The sequence below is a fragment of the Stenella coeruleoalba genome, assembly GCF_951394435.1.
Source record: "Stenella coeruleoalba genome assembly, chromosome: 9".
In the NCBI taxonomy this organism is placed as follows: Eukaryota; Metazoa; Chordata; class Mammalia; order Artiodactyla; family Delphinidae; genus Stenella; species Stenella coeruleoalba.
This window is the reverse complement of record NC_137155.1, coordinates 50092958-50107743: the sequence shown is the minus strand read 5'-3', so window position 1 is coordinate 50107743 and position 14786 is coordinate 50092958. Positions and strand designations below refer to the sequence as shown.

Genomic DNA, 14786 nt, shown 5'->3' with positions numbered 1-14786 from the left:
CACATTGGAAAGGTTTGATTTTAGAGATGAAAGAGAAATAGGGGAAGGAAGCAAAAGATAAGGGTGTATTACAGAACATCTGAAAGTTTCTCTTGAGTTTTAGTTTTAAAAAAAAGTAAGAAAGGGGACTTCTTTGGTGGTGCAGTGATTAAGAATCCACCTGCCAATGCAGGGGACACGGGTTTGATTCCTGATCTGGGAAGATCCCACATGCCATGGAGCACCTAAGCCCGTGTGCCACAACTACTGAGCCCACGTGCCACAACTACTGAAGCCCACGAGCCCTAGAGCCTGCATGCTGCAACTACTGAAGCCTGCGTGCTCTTGGAGCCTGCCTGCCGCAACTACTGAGCCCATGTGCTGCAACTACTGAAGCCCACGCACCTAGAGCTGGTGCTCCACAACCAGAGAAGCCACCGCAATGAGCAGCCCATGCACCACAACGAAGAGTAGCTCCCACTCGCTGCAACTAGAGAAAGCCTGCGTGCAGCAACGAATACCCAACGCAGCCAAAAATAAATAAAACTTTTTAAAAAAGTAAGAAAGAATGTGGAGAATTGAACTCATTAATTCAATTGTTTGTTCTGCTCAAGTCTTCTAGATTATTGCATTAATTCTCCTGTTTAGGTTGTACTGTGCAGATATAACTTTCATAAACTATCAAAGATAAACATATGAGATTAAGGAGAAGAAATCAAAACTGTATACAGTGATTGTTTACTTTCTCTAGTTCTTAGGGACTGCTACATGACTGCTATAATATTTTTTTTAATATAAATTTATTTATTTTATTTATTTATTTTTGGCTGCATTGGGTCTTCGTTGCTGCGTGCAGGCTTTCTCTAGTTGCCGTGAGTGGCGGGGAGCAGGGGGTGGTGGCTACACTTTGTTGCACTGTGTGGGCTTCTCACTGCAGTGGCTTCTCGTGTTGCGGAGCACAGGCTCTAGGCGTGCAGGCTTCAGTAGTTTAGGCACGCAGGCTCAGTAGTTGTGGCTCACGGGCTCTAGAGTGCAGGCTCAGTAGTTGTGGCCAGAGGCTTAGTTGCTCCGTGGCATGCGGGATCTTCCCAGACCAAGGCTCGAACCCATGTCCCCTGCATTGGCAGGCGGATTCTTAACCACTGCGCCACCAGGGAAGTCCCTGCTATAATAATTTGGATTAAAATATATGGAACAGAAATTGTTACAGGAAAATTTATTGAAAACTAACTCATGTTTTTCATTAAACAGGTAATTGGAAGAAAAATAATCATGAAAATTACAGCAATACTGATAAAAGAGTGTGTGATCCATTTCCATATATCTTCACATGTAATCCATTTTTTTAAAGATGGATTGGTCAGTCTATGCGGGATTGAATTTCATTGACATGTAAATCCACATTTCCTATTGTATAAGAATGCAAAGCTAATCATATGTACATACCAAAAGTAAGGACAAACTTTGTGAAATCATTACTTATACCAATATATAGAGCATATCATGCTACATTTATACAAATGAATTGTATACCTTACATTACTAGTTTTTTAGGGCTATTCAGGTAATGGGTACCCTTATAATTAAAATGAAAATCAAATATTTATTGGCAACATGCTCAACCAAAGACTTTACAGCCAATGAATAGCATGCATCAAAAATGCTGTTTTTGTATATAAGGGCTGGGTAATGAAAATGTTTGATGGTGATCTCCTCTAACAGCCAATACAAATACCTTTTGAATTATAAAATGCATTCTATGAACCCCTTTATTAGTTTTTCACTTAAAAGGACATGTGCTTTGCCAACCTGGTATGCTTGAAATGGTGTCTGAGTATAGTTTTAATTTGCATTTGTCTCATGAGCTAGGTCCAGGATTTTTTCATCCATTAAAGTACTTTTTTTAATGTTAATGCATTAACAGTTCTTTTTCTGTGACCTGTTAATATCTTTTGTCGATTTTTCAAACCTAGATTATTTAAAGATGAGCTTCCCCTATTAGAATTTTATCATATATACATTTCCCCAAATTTAAATCTTACAGCAAAAACTATAATTTAAGTGGTATAAAAGAAGTGATAATTTTATATCTGTGTTGGTATATATTTGGCAAATCATTACTTATAGAACAGGAGCTGTCTTAGTCTGTTTGGCCTGCTATAACAGAATACCATAAACTGGGTGGTTTCTAATAAACAGGAATTTATTTCTCACAGTACTGGAGGCTTGAAGTCTGAGATCAGTTCTGGGTTGCAGATTGCCAACTTTTCATTGTATCCTTACATGCCAGAAAGAGTGAAGGAGCTCTCTGGGATCTCTTTTATAAGGGCACTAATCCCTTTCATGAGGGCTCTGCCCTCAAGACGTAATCACCTACAAAAGGCCCTACCTTCTAACAGCATCACAACAGAGGTTCAGATTTCCACATAGGCACAGGGAGATCAGCTCAGTGCTTTGTGACTACCTAGAGGGGTGGGATAGGGAGGGTGGGAGGGAGATGCAAGAGGGAGGAGATATGGGGATATATGTATATGTACAGCTGATTCACTTTGTTATAAAGCAGAAACTAACACACCATTGTAAAGCAATTATACTCCAATAAAGATGCTAAAAAACAAAAAAAGATTTCCACATATGGGGACTTCCCTGGTGGTCCTGTGGGTAAGACTCAGCTCTCCCAATGCAGGGGGCCCGGGTTTGATCCCTGGTCGGGGAGCTAGATCCCACATGTGTGCCACAACTGAAGATCCTGCACGCTGCAACTAGGACCCGGTACAGCCAAAATAAATAAATATTTTTAAAAAAGAAAGATTTCCACATGTGAATTTTGGGGGTCACAAACATTCAGTTTATAGCACTAGCCTCGTCCTCAGACCACCTGCATTACCGTCACATGGGCTGCTTATTAAATGTACAGATTCCTGGGTCCTTTCAGTTCTTCTCAGACCTTCTGGCCTAGGAAATTTATATTTCTAATAAACACTCCATATAATTCATATGCACTTTAAAGTTTGAGAACCACTGTTGGAGACAGTATGAAATCAAGAAATTAACAAATGTAATCTGGACATTAACAAAATATGAAGTTTTTTTAAAGCTACTATAGAAATGTTTAAAGATAAAAGTAAGTCACTCCTATAAAGGAAAATCAGCAAACTTTACAACTCTAAATCATATCTGTAGACTTTGAGATTCTATATTTTAAATTAGTAATTTAGGATATTTTCTTTCAAAAAGTGGTACTATGTCATATCTCAGTTTATTTGTCAATATAGATGTCACATTCGAATCCTTCTAACACATTAGCTCTTTCAAACCTTTAGATAGCCTTTATTAAATCATTGCTGCAGAGTTCCAAATGATATTCCAGTCACTAGTAGAAACAGAAGTTTGTGATGATTACTGGTTGACAGCTTATTCCAAGAGACTCTCTAGTAAAGTTTTATAGACTGCTACACACACACACATACCTACACACATACACACATAAACACACACATACGGGTATATAAACATATTCAGAATTACCTTACATACCTTCACAATGGTAAGTTCTAGTCCTGGTTTCTTGGGTGAATAGAAATTTATGTGAAGATCTATATATTAATTCTGGGTATATAGAAAGCATTCAAATATTTCATATTATTTTGCCCTTTTTTTAAAGTGGCATGCAGTTTACATAAGATCTATTTGTTAGGCTTTATAAGATGTAAAGAAAAGTTATACTCCGTTTATCTTTGGCAATGGAGGTTTTGTGCAAGGACATACTGGGATGTAGGTAGCCCAGGACGGTATCTTCTGAGTCATAGAGTTACTCCAGAAGTTCCAAGACTGAGAAGTATATCAAGTATCATGGAAAATTGGAATCATGCCTAAATTCTCTTAGTTCACAAGGCATCTGACTTTCCAAGAGGGAGACTGTGATTAGGTCCATATATCACCATTCAAAATGAGTGCTGAAATTGGTTAGAATTTTATGCCATACTAACTCACAGGAGGTCAGCCTCCTTTGTCTGCAGTCTTTTTAGAGGTCAAAACATTTATAGCCCAGGATAAACAAAGCTGGTTTCACTCAAATCCAGCGCAAATCAGGGCAATTTCCCTAGGAAGGGCACTGTAAGTGTAGAGGGTATTTAACATTTCACAGACTCTTGGCTGAAACAGGAGAGACACTGAAAGATTATTTGAAATTTCCTTTCATATTTAAACTAAGTGTACCTTAACTCTAAAAACTACATGGACCCTTGATACAACTCCTTTAGAAATTCATTTAGATTATATTCTATGACTACTTGGTGGCATGAAAATCCTTGAAGATCTAAAGTTAGCATATATTCTCTTCAGTAATCAATGGCAATATCTTGGATTACAGGCATATAATTCCATCTTGATAGAAGTAACACCTCAGATTTCTCTAATACTTTGTTAGTTTCATTAGGCCACTTTAAACAAGTTCTAATTTCATAAGTCATAAATAATCTTTTGAAACCTTAAAATTTAACCCAAAAAATCATAAGTTTTATTTAATACATTCTTTTTTTTTTTTTTTGGCTGCGTTGGGTCTCTTCGTAGCTGCACACAGGCTTTCTCTAGTTGCGGTGAGTGGGGCTACTCTTCGTTGCAGTGCGCGGGCTTCTCATTGCAGTGGTTTCTCTTGTCGCTGAGCATGGGCTCTAGGCACGCAGGCTTCATAAGCTGTGGCATGTGGGCTCGGTAGTTGTGGCTCACGGGCTCTAGAGCACAGGCTCATTAGTTGTGGTGCACAGGCTTAGTTGCTCTGCAGCATGTGGGATCTTCCCGGACCAGGGATCAAACCCATGTCTCCTGCTTTGGCAGGCAGATTCTTAACCACTGCGCCACCAGGGAAGTCCTATTTAATACATTCTGTAAGCATGTATTTCTTCCTTTCAAACTCAAGTACTGATTTCATTTGGAGAAGCAGCTTAACACAATGGAGTAAGGCTTAAATTAAGGCGTCTGGGACTAGCTCTGGGTAAGACTTTTGCTACCTAACCATGGAAAGTTGGGCAAGTCATTTAATTTCTTAATCTTTCAGTTTCTCATTCTATAAAATGTAAAAGATACACCAATATGCTCCCTCCTATTTTCTTTTTATATACTTTCACCTCTATAAGTAAAAATAATCATTTTTGGTTTTAGGATTTAATGTCTCCTTTTTCTTCATCTTAACCCTAATTACAAAAGGTACTAGTTAAAAAAAAAAGTACTAGTTGCATTTGAAAAATAAAAAATAAGCTCAATTATATGTCCCATAAATATTTGTCTTGTGATGACTCTGGCATTGTATATGGATTTCTGGCATTGTGTAAATGTGATTTAGCAATTGCTTCATGGGGAGCCCAGTGAGCACCTGACTAGAGTGGGGAGTTGGGAAGCAGGGGGAGTTGGAGTTAGGACTACATAGTAAAACTAGGGCAGATTATGGAAGGCTTTGAATGACAGATTTAGGAATTTGAAGTTCATTTTATTGGGCCATAGGAAGTCATTTTATAATGGAATGACAGTGAAAGTTGTGTTTTAGAAAGCTAATGTGACAGACTTATAAGGACTAGAAGGTAGTGGAGAGGAATGAAACTGACATACCAGCTTGGAGTTCTTCTGAAATTTTCAAAATATAAGTTAATGGGGGTATAATCTACCATGTTGGCACTGGAAAAAGAAAAACCGGGAAGGAATCAAGACACCCTGGGAAAGAAAGCACAACAGGACATGTGCCTGATAGATATGATGGATGAGGTAGAGAGGAACTCAAGATGTTTCCAAGACTTCAAGTTGAAGAGACTGGAAGAAGGTCATTAACTGAAATAGAGAATTTTGCAAGTGTTGCTACTGGATGGAAGATTTGAGCATAGTTTTAGGCAGTTTGCATGTCAAGTGATGGTAGAGAATGCTCAGTGGAAATGGTAGGTGGCAATGTCTTCTAATTAGGGAAACAAAGTCATGAAGACAGACAAAGTGGTGAAACACTGAGTGGATGATTATCTGATTTACCAAAAAAGTCACAGATGAAAGTTTCTCTGAATAATTTTGAGATAACATTTTTATTACCATAGGATCAGGTATCTGGATATTCAATGTTTTGTTCTAGGCTTGGAAAAATTGAAGGGAACAATCAGTAAAATCCTTGGTATTTCTATTTCACAATAACTGCTTTTGAAAAATGAGAAAGATGTATACCTGTTTGTAAAGAACTACTGATGAGACATTTGAGGGACTCTGACTCATTTTTAGATGGTTTGTATAACAAAATACAGAATTCATCAGTGGGTGAGGTGCCTGTTCTTTAGAACAGGATTAAAATTCAAAAGCCTATGTACATTTTAAATATTTGTGGAGGAGGACATGATTGAATTGTATATTGATAATTTACTCAGGTAAAAACTCTAGAAAGCCACATGTTAAAGACAAAATAAAACCAGAATTGTAAGGAGAAAATGTGTCTGCATTTAAAGGAAAATGAGGTTAATATGTCAATCATGTGGTATTGTCACTAAAATGTGTGACACATAAATAGGAATTAAGCACATAGGAAAACCCAAGATAATTGTGGTATGGTGAGAAACATAGTTCAAATATTTAATGAAAATCACTTGGTTAACTTAAATGAATTATATAGAATTTGGCAAAGATCCAGAGAATGGCAACTGAAATGACCAAATGTATTTTAGATAGACCATATAAGAAAGGGCTAAAGAAAAATTATTTAATCCATAAGAGAAAAGGCTAGTGAAAAACTGTAATTTCTCTCCCCCTGAATTTAGGAGGTATATTTTGTTCCAGACAATATAAGAGAGAAGAACCGTCTTTTTCTTTATTTTTTTCTTTTTAATATAGAATCTAAGGAATTGCCTCAATTGCTGCTGCAGGTTTTGTGAAGTCAAGGTCTATTGATACGTATTGGCTACTAAATGAAATGGCGGACAGGTTGTATCTGACCAATTTGTGAAAGATCAAATAACATGAAATGGAAATTACAATATACTGGGGGGAGGGACGGAGAAAGCTTCTCAAAATATGATTTGGCTACAGTTAGAGCAATCTCTTGTTTGCTGATCATGATAGGTATTCTTCACAGGCCTGTTTGCTATCTTGCCAATAAGGGGCTAACACTATTTAAACGGAAAATATAAAAAGTACTTTTAGAAATCTTTAATTCCTCTGGGGAAATAAGTATAGTGTAGTATTCTCACTATTAAGAAGGCAAGTCAACACTAAAAGAAGTGTAGCTCTATTATGAGTTTTACAGATGTTATAAACAGAATCACTAGAATGTAACTTGAATCAGTGATGACAAATCGATATCATTTCCCTTTTCAATTCTGGTCCATTGGAAGTGACTTCCAAGGGCTCTTTGTTGAGAACGATACTGCGGCAGTACTTGCACTCAGTAGGAAACAGTTAATGATTGATTTACAATGACATCCCAGGAAGCCTCCAGTGACCTTTACCTTGCTAAACCCAGTGGTCATTTCTCAGTCCTCAACTTACTTAACCTATTAGCAGCAGTTGCCACAGTTCATCACTCTCTCCTTCACTTTCTTCACTTGGCTGCTGGTTCCTCTTACCAAGCTAGCCACTGTTCTCAGTCTCACTTGCTGATTCCTTTCACCTTCCCTTCCTCTTAGAGTGCTCCAAGACTCAGTCATTCTATCACTTCTCTATCTAAACTTGCCCCCAAGAGCAGCACAGTCTAATAGAAAAATAATGTGAGCCATGAATGCAAACTGCATGTGTAATTTGAAATTTTCTAATAGCTACATTAAAAAAAGCAAAAATAAACTGATGAAATTCATATATATATTATTTAACCCAATACACTCCAAATATTAGCATTTCAAAATATAATCAATATAAATATATTACTTTAAAAAATTGATATATTAATGAGCTATTAAATTATTTTTCTTTTTCTTTCAGGAAGCATTTTATCATTGCTCCAAGTTTAAGAATTTTCACTGACAGAAAATCAACACTTTTAGAAAATTTCCTGTATAAATCTGCTCAGCTTTTGAATCTTGGATTTGTAGCCATATTTCTCTCCAATATAGGCAACCATTCTGTCCATGATTGATAGAACAGTCTTAACCTTCAATTTCAATACTGGGCCTTGACTAAGGAAGCTCTTCAGGACCAGTTTTAATTTAGAAAGAGTGGCTTTGTCTAAAGGAGATGCAGTAGTAACCATGTAAGGTAATTCTCTATGGTGGACACTCATCATTAACATTAATGAGATATTTTAAATTATTTTGTTTTAAATACTGTCTTCAAAATCCAATGTGTTATACTTACAGCATATTTTAGTTCAGACTAGCCATATTTCATATGCTCAATAGCCACCTATGGCTAATGCCTGCTGTATTGGACAGCATGGTCCTGGATGATCTCATCCAAGGCCTTAACTTAAAATGCTATCTATATGCTGATTATTCTCAAATTTATATTTGGACCTCTCTTCTGAACTCCAGACTCAGATATCCAGGAGTATATTTGACATCACTCCTTGGATACCTAATATGTATCTCTAATTTATCATGTTGTCCTTGAAACTTACTCTTCCCCATCTCAGTTACTGGCATCTCCATCATTTCAGTTGCTCAGGCCAAAAACACTGGAGTCAACCTTTACTCCTCTTTTTACCTCAAACTTCATGTTCGATCCACAACTCCTGTGGCACTATTAGTTCCATATTCAAGATATATCCAGAATCTAATTCACTACCACTACCATGGTCCAAACTCCCTGTATCTCTTGTCTAGATTATTGCAGTAGCATCCCAAATGATGCCCCATAGTCCAGTCTCCTCCTAGCAGCCAGATGTCCTTTAATAACATAATCCAGATCATGTTACCCATCTGCTCAAAATTCTCCAGTGGCTCCTGATCTCACTCAGTGTAAAAGCCAGTCCTTATGACCTTCAGAACTCTACAGGATCTGGCCTCCTGTTACTTCTCTGACCGCATCTCCTACTATCCTCCTCCTTGCTCACTCTACTCTAGCCATCCTTGCCTCCTGTTTTTCCTTTAACATGACCGTCAAGTCATGATCTAGCTTCAGGACCTTTAGACTTGCAATATCCTCACTTATCCCCATGGCTCACTCTCTCATCTCTTCCAATTCTCTGCTCAAATATCTTCTCAGGGAATGACTTGAATGAATCATGACATGACATGACATGAATAGCTGTCATAAGGAGGTGGCAGAGCACTAGTGCCACATACTTGCCCGTCTAACAGTACTTAACGCACAATTAACTTTCTACATTTATTGAGCACCCATTATATATAAAACAGACATGTATGATTGGCTGCTCTTAGTAAAGGGAAACATTGAAATAATCTTATTGCTTTAGAAGGTTCTCGAACATTTTCAGCACATACTGGAACAAATGTTTCTTGAACATTTTCAGCACACACTGGAACAAACAGGTGAATTCCTTAGTCACTGAGAAAGCAGCATCTATTAACAAACAGGAATATCTTGTCAGATTATTGTAGGGCTTCCTCCTCTTAGGCAATCAGAATCTACAAACACAGTCCCTCAGTCCAGGCAGTATTTAAATCACTGCAGTATTAGAACACTTGGTTCCAGTCCTAGTTTTGTTTTTTTTTTTTTTTTGCGGTACGCGGGCCTCTCACTGCTGTGGTCCCTCCCGTTGCGGAGCACAGGTAACGGACGCGCAAGCTCAGCGGCCATGGCTCACGGGCCCAGCCGCTCCGCGGCATGTGGGATCCTCCCGGACCGGGGCACGAACCCGTGTCCCCTGCATCGGCAGGTGGACTCTCAACCACTGCGCCACCAGGGAAACCCCCAGTCCTAGTTTTATTCTTAGTTTGGTAGATGACAAGCTTCTTTTATTGTCTCAATTCTTTTATTCCCATGATAAAATGTTTAATCTCATCCACTTCTCAATTCAGGTTAGGAAAATAGGACTATATACTTGGGTGTTACAAGCTGCCACAATTATGTATGCATTACGAAGTTTGAGAACAAAAAAATCTTTTAAATCTAGGAATTTCTAAATCCGGACTATTTAAAACTAGTCTTCAGTTTGTGGTAGACTTAAGATCTTTAGGTTTTTTCCTTTTTCTTTTTTTAAGCCCAATTTTCACTTAACACCACTTCTGTGATTTAACTGATAGCTTATTTCAGTTCACACCTGCTAGTGTTTCAGTCTAACTTAACCCAAAACAAAGGAGAAACATGATCAACCTGAGAAATCAAAAAGCGTAGTTAGTTCATACCAGGAATGAATTTGAGAGTATGATGATGGGGAAGAAGAAGGAAGTAATGAGGGAACAGATGAAAATAAAGAAAAGAAAGTCATGCTAAATTTATTAAAATGCCTCAGTTCAATCCAACAAGTGTTTATTGTGTGCAAAGCATTACGCTGGTCTTTTTAGTAATGCCAAGATGAGCGAGACAGTGTTTGCCATTAAGGAGGCAGGAGTATGAGGTGAATTAAGAATGGCCACAAATTATTAAAATATCATGCAGAGTACATAAGGGAAATACAAGGAGAAAGAAAACTGACATTAAGGATGTTTTAATATGCCAGGGGCAGTCACATGTTAACTCATATATATTAACAAGCCTTCCAAAACTTCCAGGTAAGCTACAGGAGGATAGGTAACTTGTTCAAGATCATTTAAGCTAGACTGTCTATATTGGCTTCGTCTTCAACCCAGGTTCCAAAGCCTAGGCTCCTTTCAGAACACCATAGTTAAGGGGAAGCTCTGAGGAGGGGTGGGAGAGGATTGTTAGGCTGGAGGTAACAAAGAGATCAGAAAAGTTGTCCCGGACGGCGCGTGAGGTGGGCCTTGAAGATGAACCGGAGACTGGGCAGCCCCGTGGGAGGAAAAGGGAGGAGCTTTCTGCTATGGAAGGAGTGAGGGCTACTGGCTGCTCTCCCAATCCTCCGGGTTGAGCAGTCGTCCAATAGGTCCCCTCCCCGCCCCCCATCTTTTCCTTTGGGGTTTTTCATTGTTCACCAATTTCACCTTTAGGGACCTGTGTTTTCTTTTTTCCCTTGAAATTTTAAACATCTCCATGTTTTAAAAGAGACCAGAGTCCCTTGTACGGTGGTGGGGGTCCGACCGGCGCCCCTGGCGCACCCCCTCTCTCCCACCTCCTCAGCCAGGCCGCCACCTGGGGAGTGGCGTTAGTCCCCGGGGAAGGGGGCTCTCTCCCACCGGATTCTCGCCTGTGGGCGCAGACGTCTGAGGCCGGGTTGGGGCAGCCCCCGCGGCGGCGCGCGTGGTTGGCGAGGGCGGGGCGGGGTGGGGCGGGACCGCTGGCGCACCTGCCCTGAGCGGCCGGGCTCGCGGCGGCTGCGCGGACAACGTCCCCCTCCCTCCCGTCCCGCCGTGTGTTTACGTGGAGACGAAGATGGCGGCGGCGGTGACGACGCTACCCGTGCGGCCGAAGACGGTCAGCCAGTGAGCGCCGAGACTGGTTCCACTCGAGCGGGGGGGAGCGCCTGGCCCAGCCCTGCTCCTAGGGCCACGGAGCTTGCGGTCGCATCCCCATGTGAACCGACCTTTCCTTTCTGTCCCGACCCCCTGCCTGTCTTCCCCCAGCCTTCCCCGCAGACGCTATGGAGGACGAAGAGAGACAGAAGAAGCTGGAGGCTGGCAAAGCCAAGGTAAGAGAGCTGGAGGCCGCCCGGCCTGCGCTGGGAGGCGGTGGCTGGGAAGGGTTGGGGAGGGGGCCTGGGAAGCGGAGATCTTAGCAGCTCTGGTGCGTCGCCTGGGGAGGGAGGTGCTGCAGGGTCTGCGTTTTCCCCTCGCCTTCTCTCCCTTTTCTAACTGAAAAAACCTGGTGATAAACTACCTAACGGATACTTCCGTGATGATTGGGTGCTGTGGCTCCTTTCTCGTGAATGCCCAAATATTAAAAATCTCTCTTTTACTGTATTGCCATAAGCTGATATTTATTGCTTTTAAATCTACAGCGTTTCGCTTTTTTAGGGAGTTTTCTGGGTTGTGCAGGCATTGTGCTTTTCAGGGTGGGGATTTGGGGCCTTTCTTTATTCGGTAGGGGATTTGTACGCTCATCATCAGCTTGGCTTTCTTAGGTGGCACGCTGGCACTCTTGGGTGTGTGATTGGCCTGTGACAGCTGCCTCAGCCGTGGCTTGAGAGTGCCACAAGTGCCAGCTGTGAACTTCGCTTTAGGGCCGTTTTTAGAAGCATGGCTTTGTATGTTTGTGTTTGGAGGTCTTTGTCATGGCATGCGCTTTGTATTGTGTGGAATGTTAATGCAGTATGTGAATGGAACTCCTGGGAACGCAAGGTTCCATATTCTAAGCAACACCTATAGAATTCCTGCTTTAAACAATTGAATTGTTTTATATATCTTGTTGAGTCCCAATGTGTGTATGAAAAAACCTGTAAAGCAAACAATGCAAAAGGTATTATTCACTGGGTTTCATGAAAAATTTAACAGACAAAATATAAATTAAATAGAATATTTCTTTAAAAAATTACATGTTTGAACATATTTTTTGTCTGGCCTCAAAGGCTCCCTTCCTCCCGATAATGAAATTACCGTTTTTAGACTATATTTTGGCTTATTAGAGATCAGTGTTAGTAACCATACTTGCACCTCAATTAAATTATAATATAGTTAACTGTTTCTTCTCTCTTCCTCACCTTCTCCTTCCTCCAAATAAATAAACGAGACTGGGTCTGTGATTTCAGTAATCACTGAAGGGCCATACTGCAGAGATACAGTGGTAGATGCTTAGCACAAGTTTCTTAAATTAATATAAACATATGAACTAGCTTCATATTATCTAAGGTCAAAGTGTAAGTGCTTGTATGTTATCGGGTAGATTATTACTTTAGGATCTATACATGGAAGGAAAAGGGTATCGAGGCATCTTTAGAAGCCCAAAGTTGCTTACATTTCTGCAGTCTGAGGGTCTGAGTGTGATCTGTGAATCCAAGACAGTGGAGGTAAAGTGTGTACCCCCTTCCAAAAGCATCGAAGTTCTGTTCTAATTAGACATTTTGTTTGTCTGTTTGTTACCTGAGAATTTTTACTGTCTCCAGAAGTATCCTTCCTAAGTATATGTGAAGCAGTCCAAAAAACATAGTTTACTTTGGACAACAGATTTCATAATAGAGGATTTATTTAAATTGCTTTGATTTGGCAAAAAAGAATTCTAGTTTCTTTGTGTGTATGTGTGTTTTTTGTCTTTCAAAATTCTGCCTATGGGATAAAAATCTCCTTTTAACATTCACTTTTATTGTAGAAGATTATCTTCTAGACTAGATCCCAATTTTTCCAGTCAGAAATAAATGTGTGAGACATGTAAGGCAAGATACATTTGTTGGAGCATTGGCGACACAATATAAAAACACAGGAACAAACTTCAAAGACAATATTAGGAGAATCGTTTTCTAAACTATATTAGTGTGATGGAATATTATTCAGCTGTTAAGGTTATGAAGACTGATAGGAACATGGAAAATAGAGTGAAAACAGTATCATCAAAAATAGTGTAGACATTACTTCATTTGTATAAATGTGTGCTTTTAGATTAGGACTTAAAAACTTTGGATTGTAAGTGTAAGGTCGTTCAGCAAACCTGTATCGAACTGCTGTTTTATACCAAGAGCCAGAGATAACAGAGGTGGTGATAGTCTCTGCTTTCATGTTGCTCAAAGTTTAGTGGGACGGACAGACACTGGGTAATAAGTAGAATGAGAGAGATGGTATAGTAGGATATTGGGCGAATTTTTTCATTTGGTAAAATGTGTTAAATGTTGCTACCTCGTTTTTAAGACTGTTTTACAAAGAAAGCTCTTGATACTGATGTTAATGCAGTCTAGCATAATATCTATCAGATAGTGAGTACTCAGTAAATATTTGCTTAGTGAATTAATGAGCAGAATGACTATGAATTGTTAATGGGTGCTACTTTACTAGCATGTTGTAATTTAATAACAGTATTCCAGAATTCTCTTAATTGGAAGTATCTTATTGCTGGCATTAGAAATCTCTTAAAATCATCATTTCTAAAACTTATTCAGACACTTGGTTCTCTAAATGTCTTGTTTGTTCATTGGACTTAAATATTGTATTTGATAGTCTAGTTTTACAAACCACAACTTGTAAATTTTTTACTTGGTTTTTGGTAAGCTGTTCATTGGAAAACTTCCTTCCTTGCTCCATCTCCTGTGCCTCCTCCCCTAACTTGCTGTTTTAGATTTGCTGTGACTAGAGAACCCAGTAACTGAGCTTGATACAGTGGTTTGTAATAACCAAGCATTGATGGAGCCTGGTGAATGGGCTTTATGACAGTTTAGTTCTTCTGCTACCTGTTGGTTTTTTCGTTTGCTGTTGGGTCCTCAGCTACTTCCTCAGTGTTGATGTAGTAAGAAGCCTGACCCGTGGAGATGTGAGACATTACTGCATTAAGTAAATATTTTCAGAGCTGGGCTTCCCTGGTGGCATAGTGGTTGAGAGTCCGCCTGCCGATGCAGGTTCGTGCCCCGGTCCGGGAAGATCCCACATGCCGCGGAGCGGCTGGGCCTGTGAGCCATGGCCGCTGAGCCTGCATGTCCGGAGCCTGTGCTCCGCAACGGGAGAGGCCACAACAGTGAGAGGCCCGCGTACGGCAAAAAAAAAAAAAAAATTTCAGAGCTGGGCTAACACCCCTGCAAGGTGCTGACAGGGACGGTACTACATAGGCTGTCTTTGTGTTGATCCAAACTATTCTAACTTCACTTTAAATGACTTCATTTTTTCCCAAGTAAAATTATTTACAATATTATGTAAAGA

At 39.8% G+C, this 14786-nt stretch overlaps 1 protein-coding gene across 11 annotated transcripts in view; it reads left to right on the top strand.

Moving 5' to 3' along the window:
- Positions 1-11386: 11386 nt before the first annotated feature.
- Positions 11387-14786, top strand: part of AKAP9 (A-kinase anchoring protein 9) — a 146355-nt gene continuing 142955 nt past the window's right edge. For all 11 annotated transcript variants that reach the window (XR_013829963.1, XM_079932613.1, XM_079932617.1 and 8 more), the window contains exon 1: positions 11387-11641. Coding sequence is in view for 10 of the 11 variants with exons in the window: in XM_079932613.1 (XP_079788739.1) it covers positions 11594-11641 (48 nt within the window). In the remaining variant the exon portion in view is untranslated. The remainder of the gene's footprint in view (positions 11642-14786) is intronic.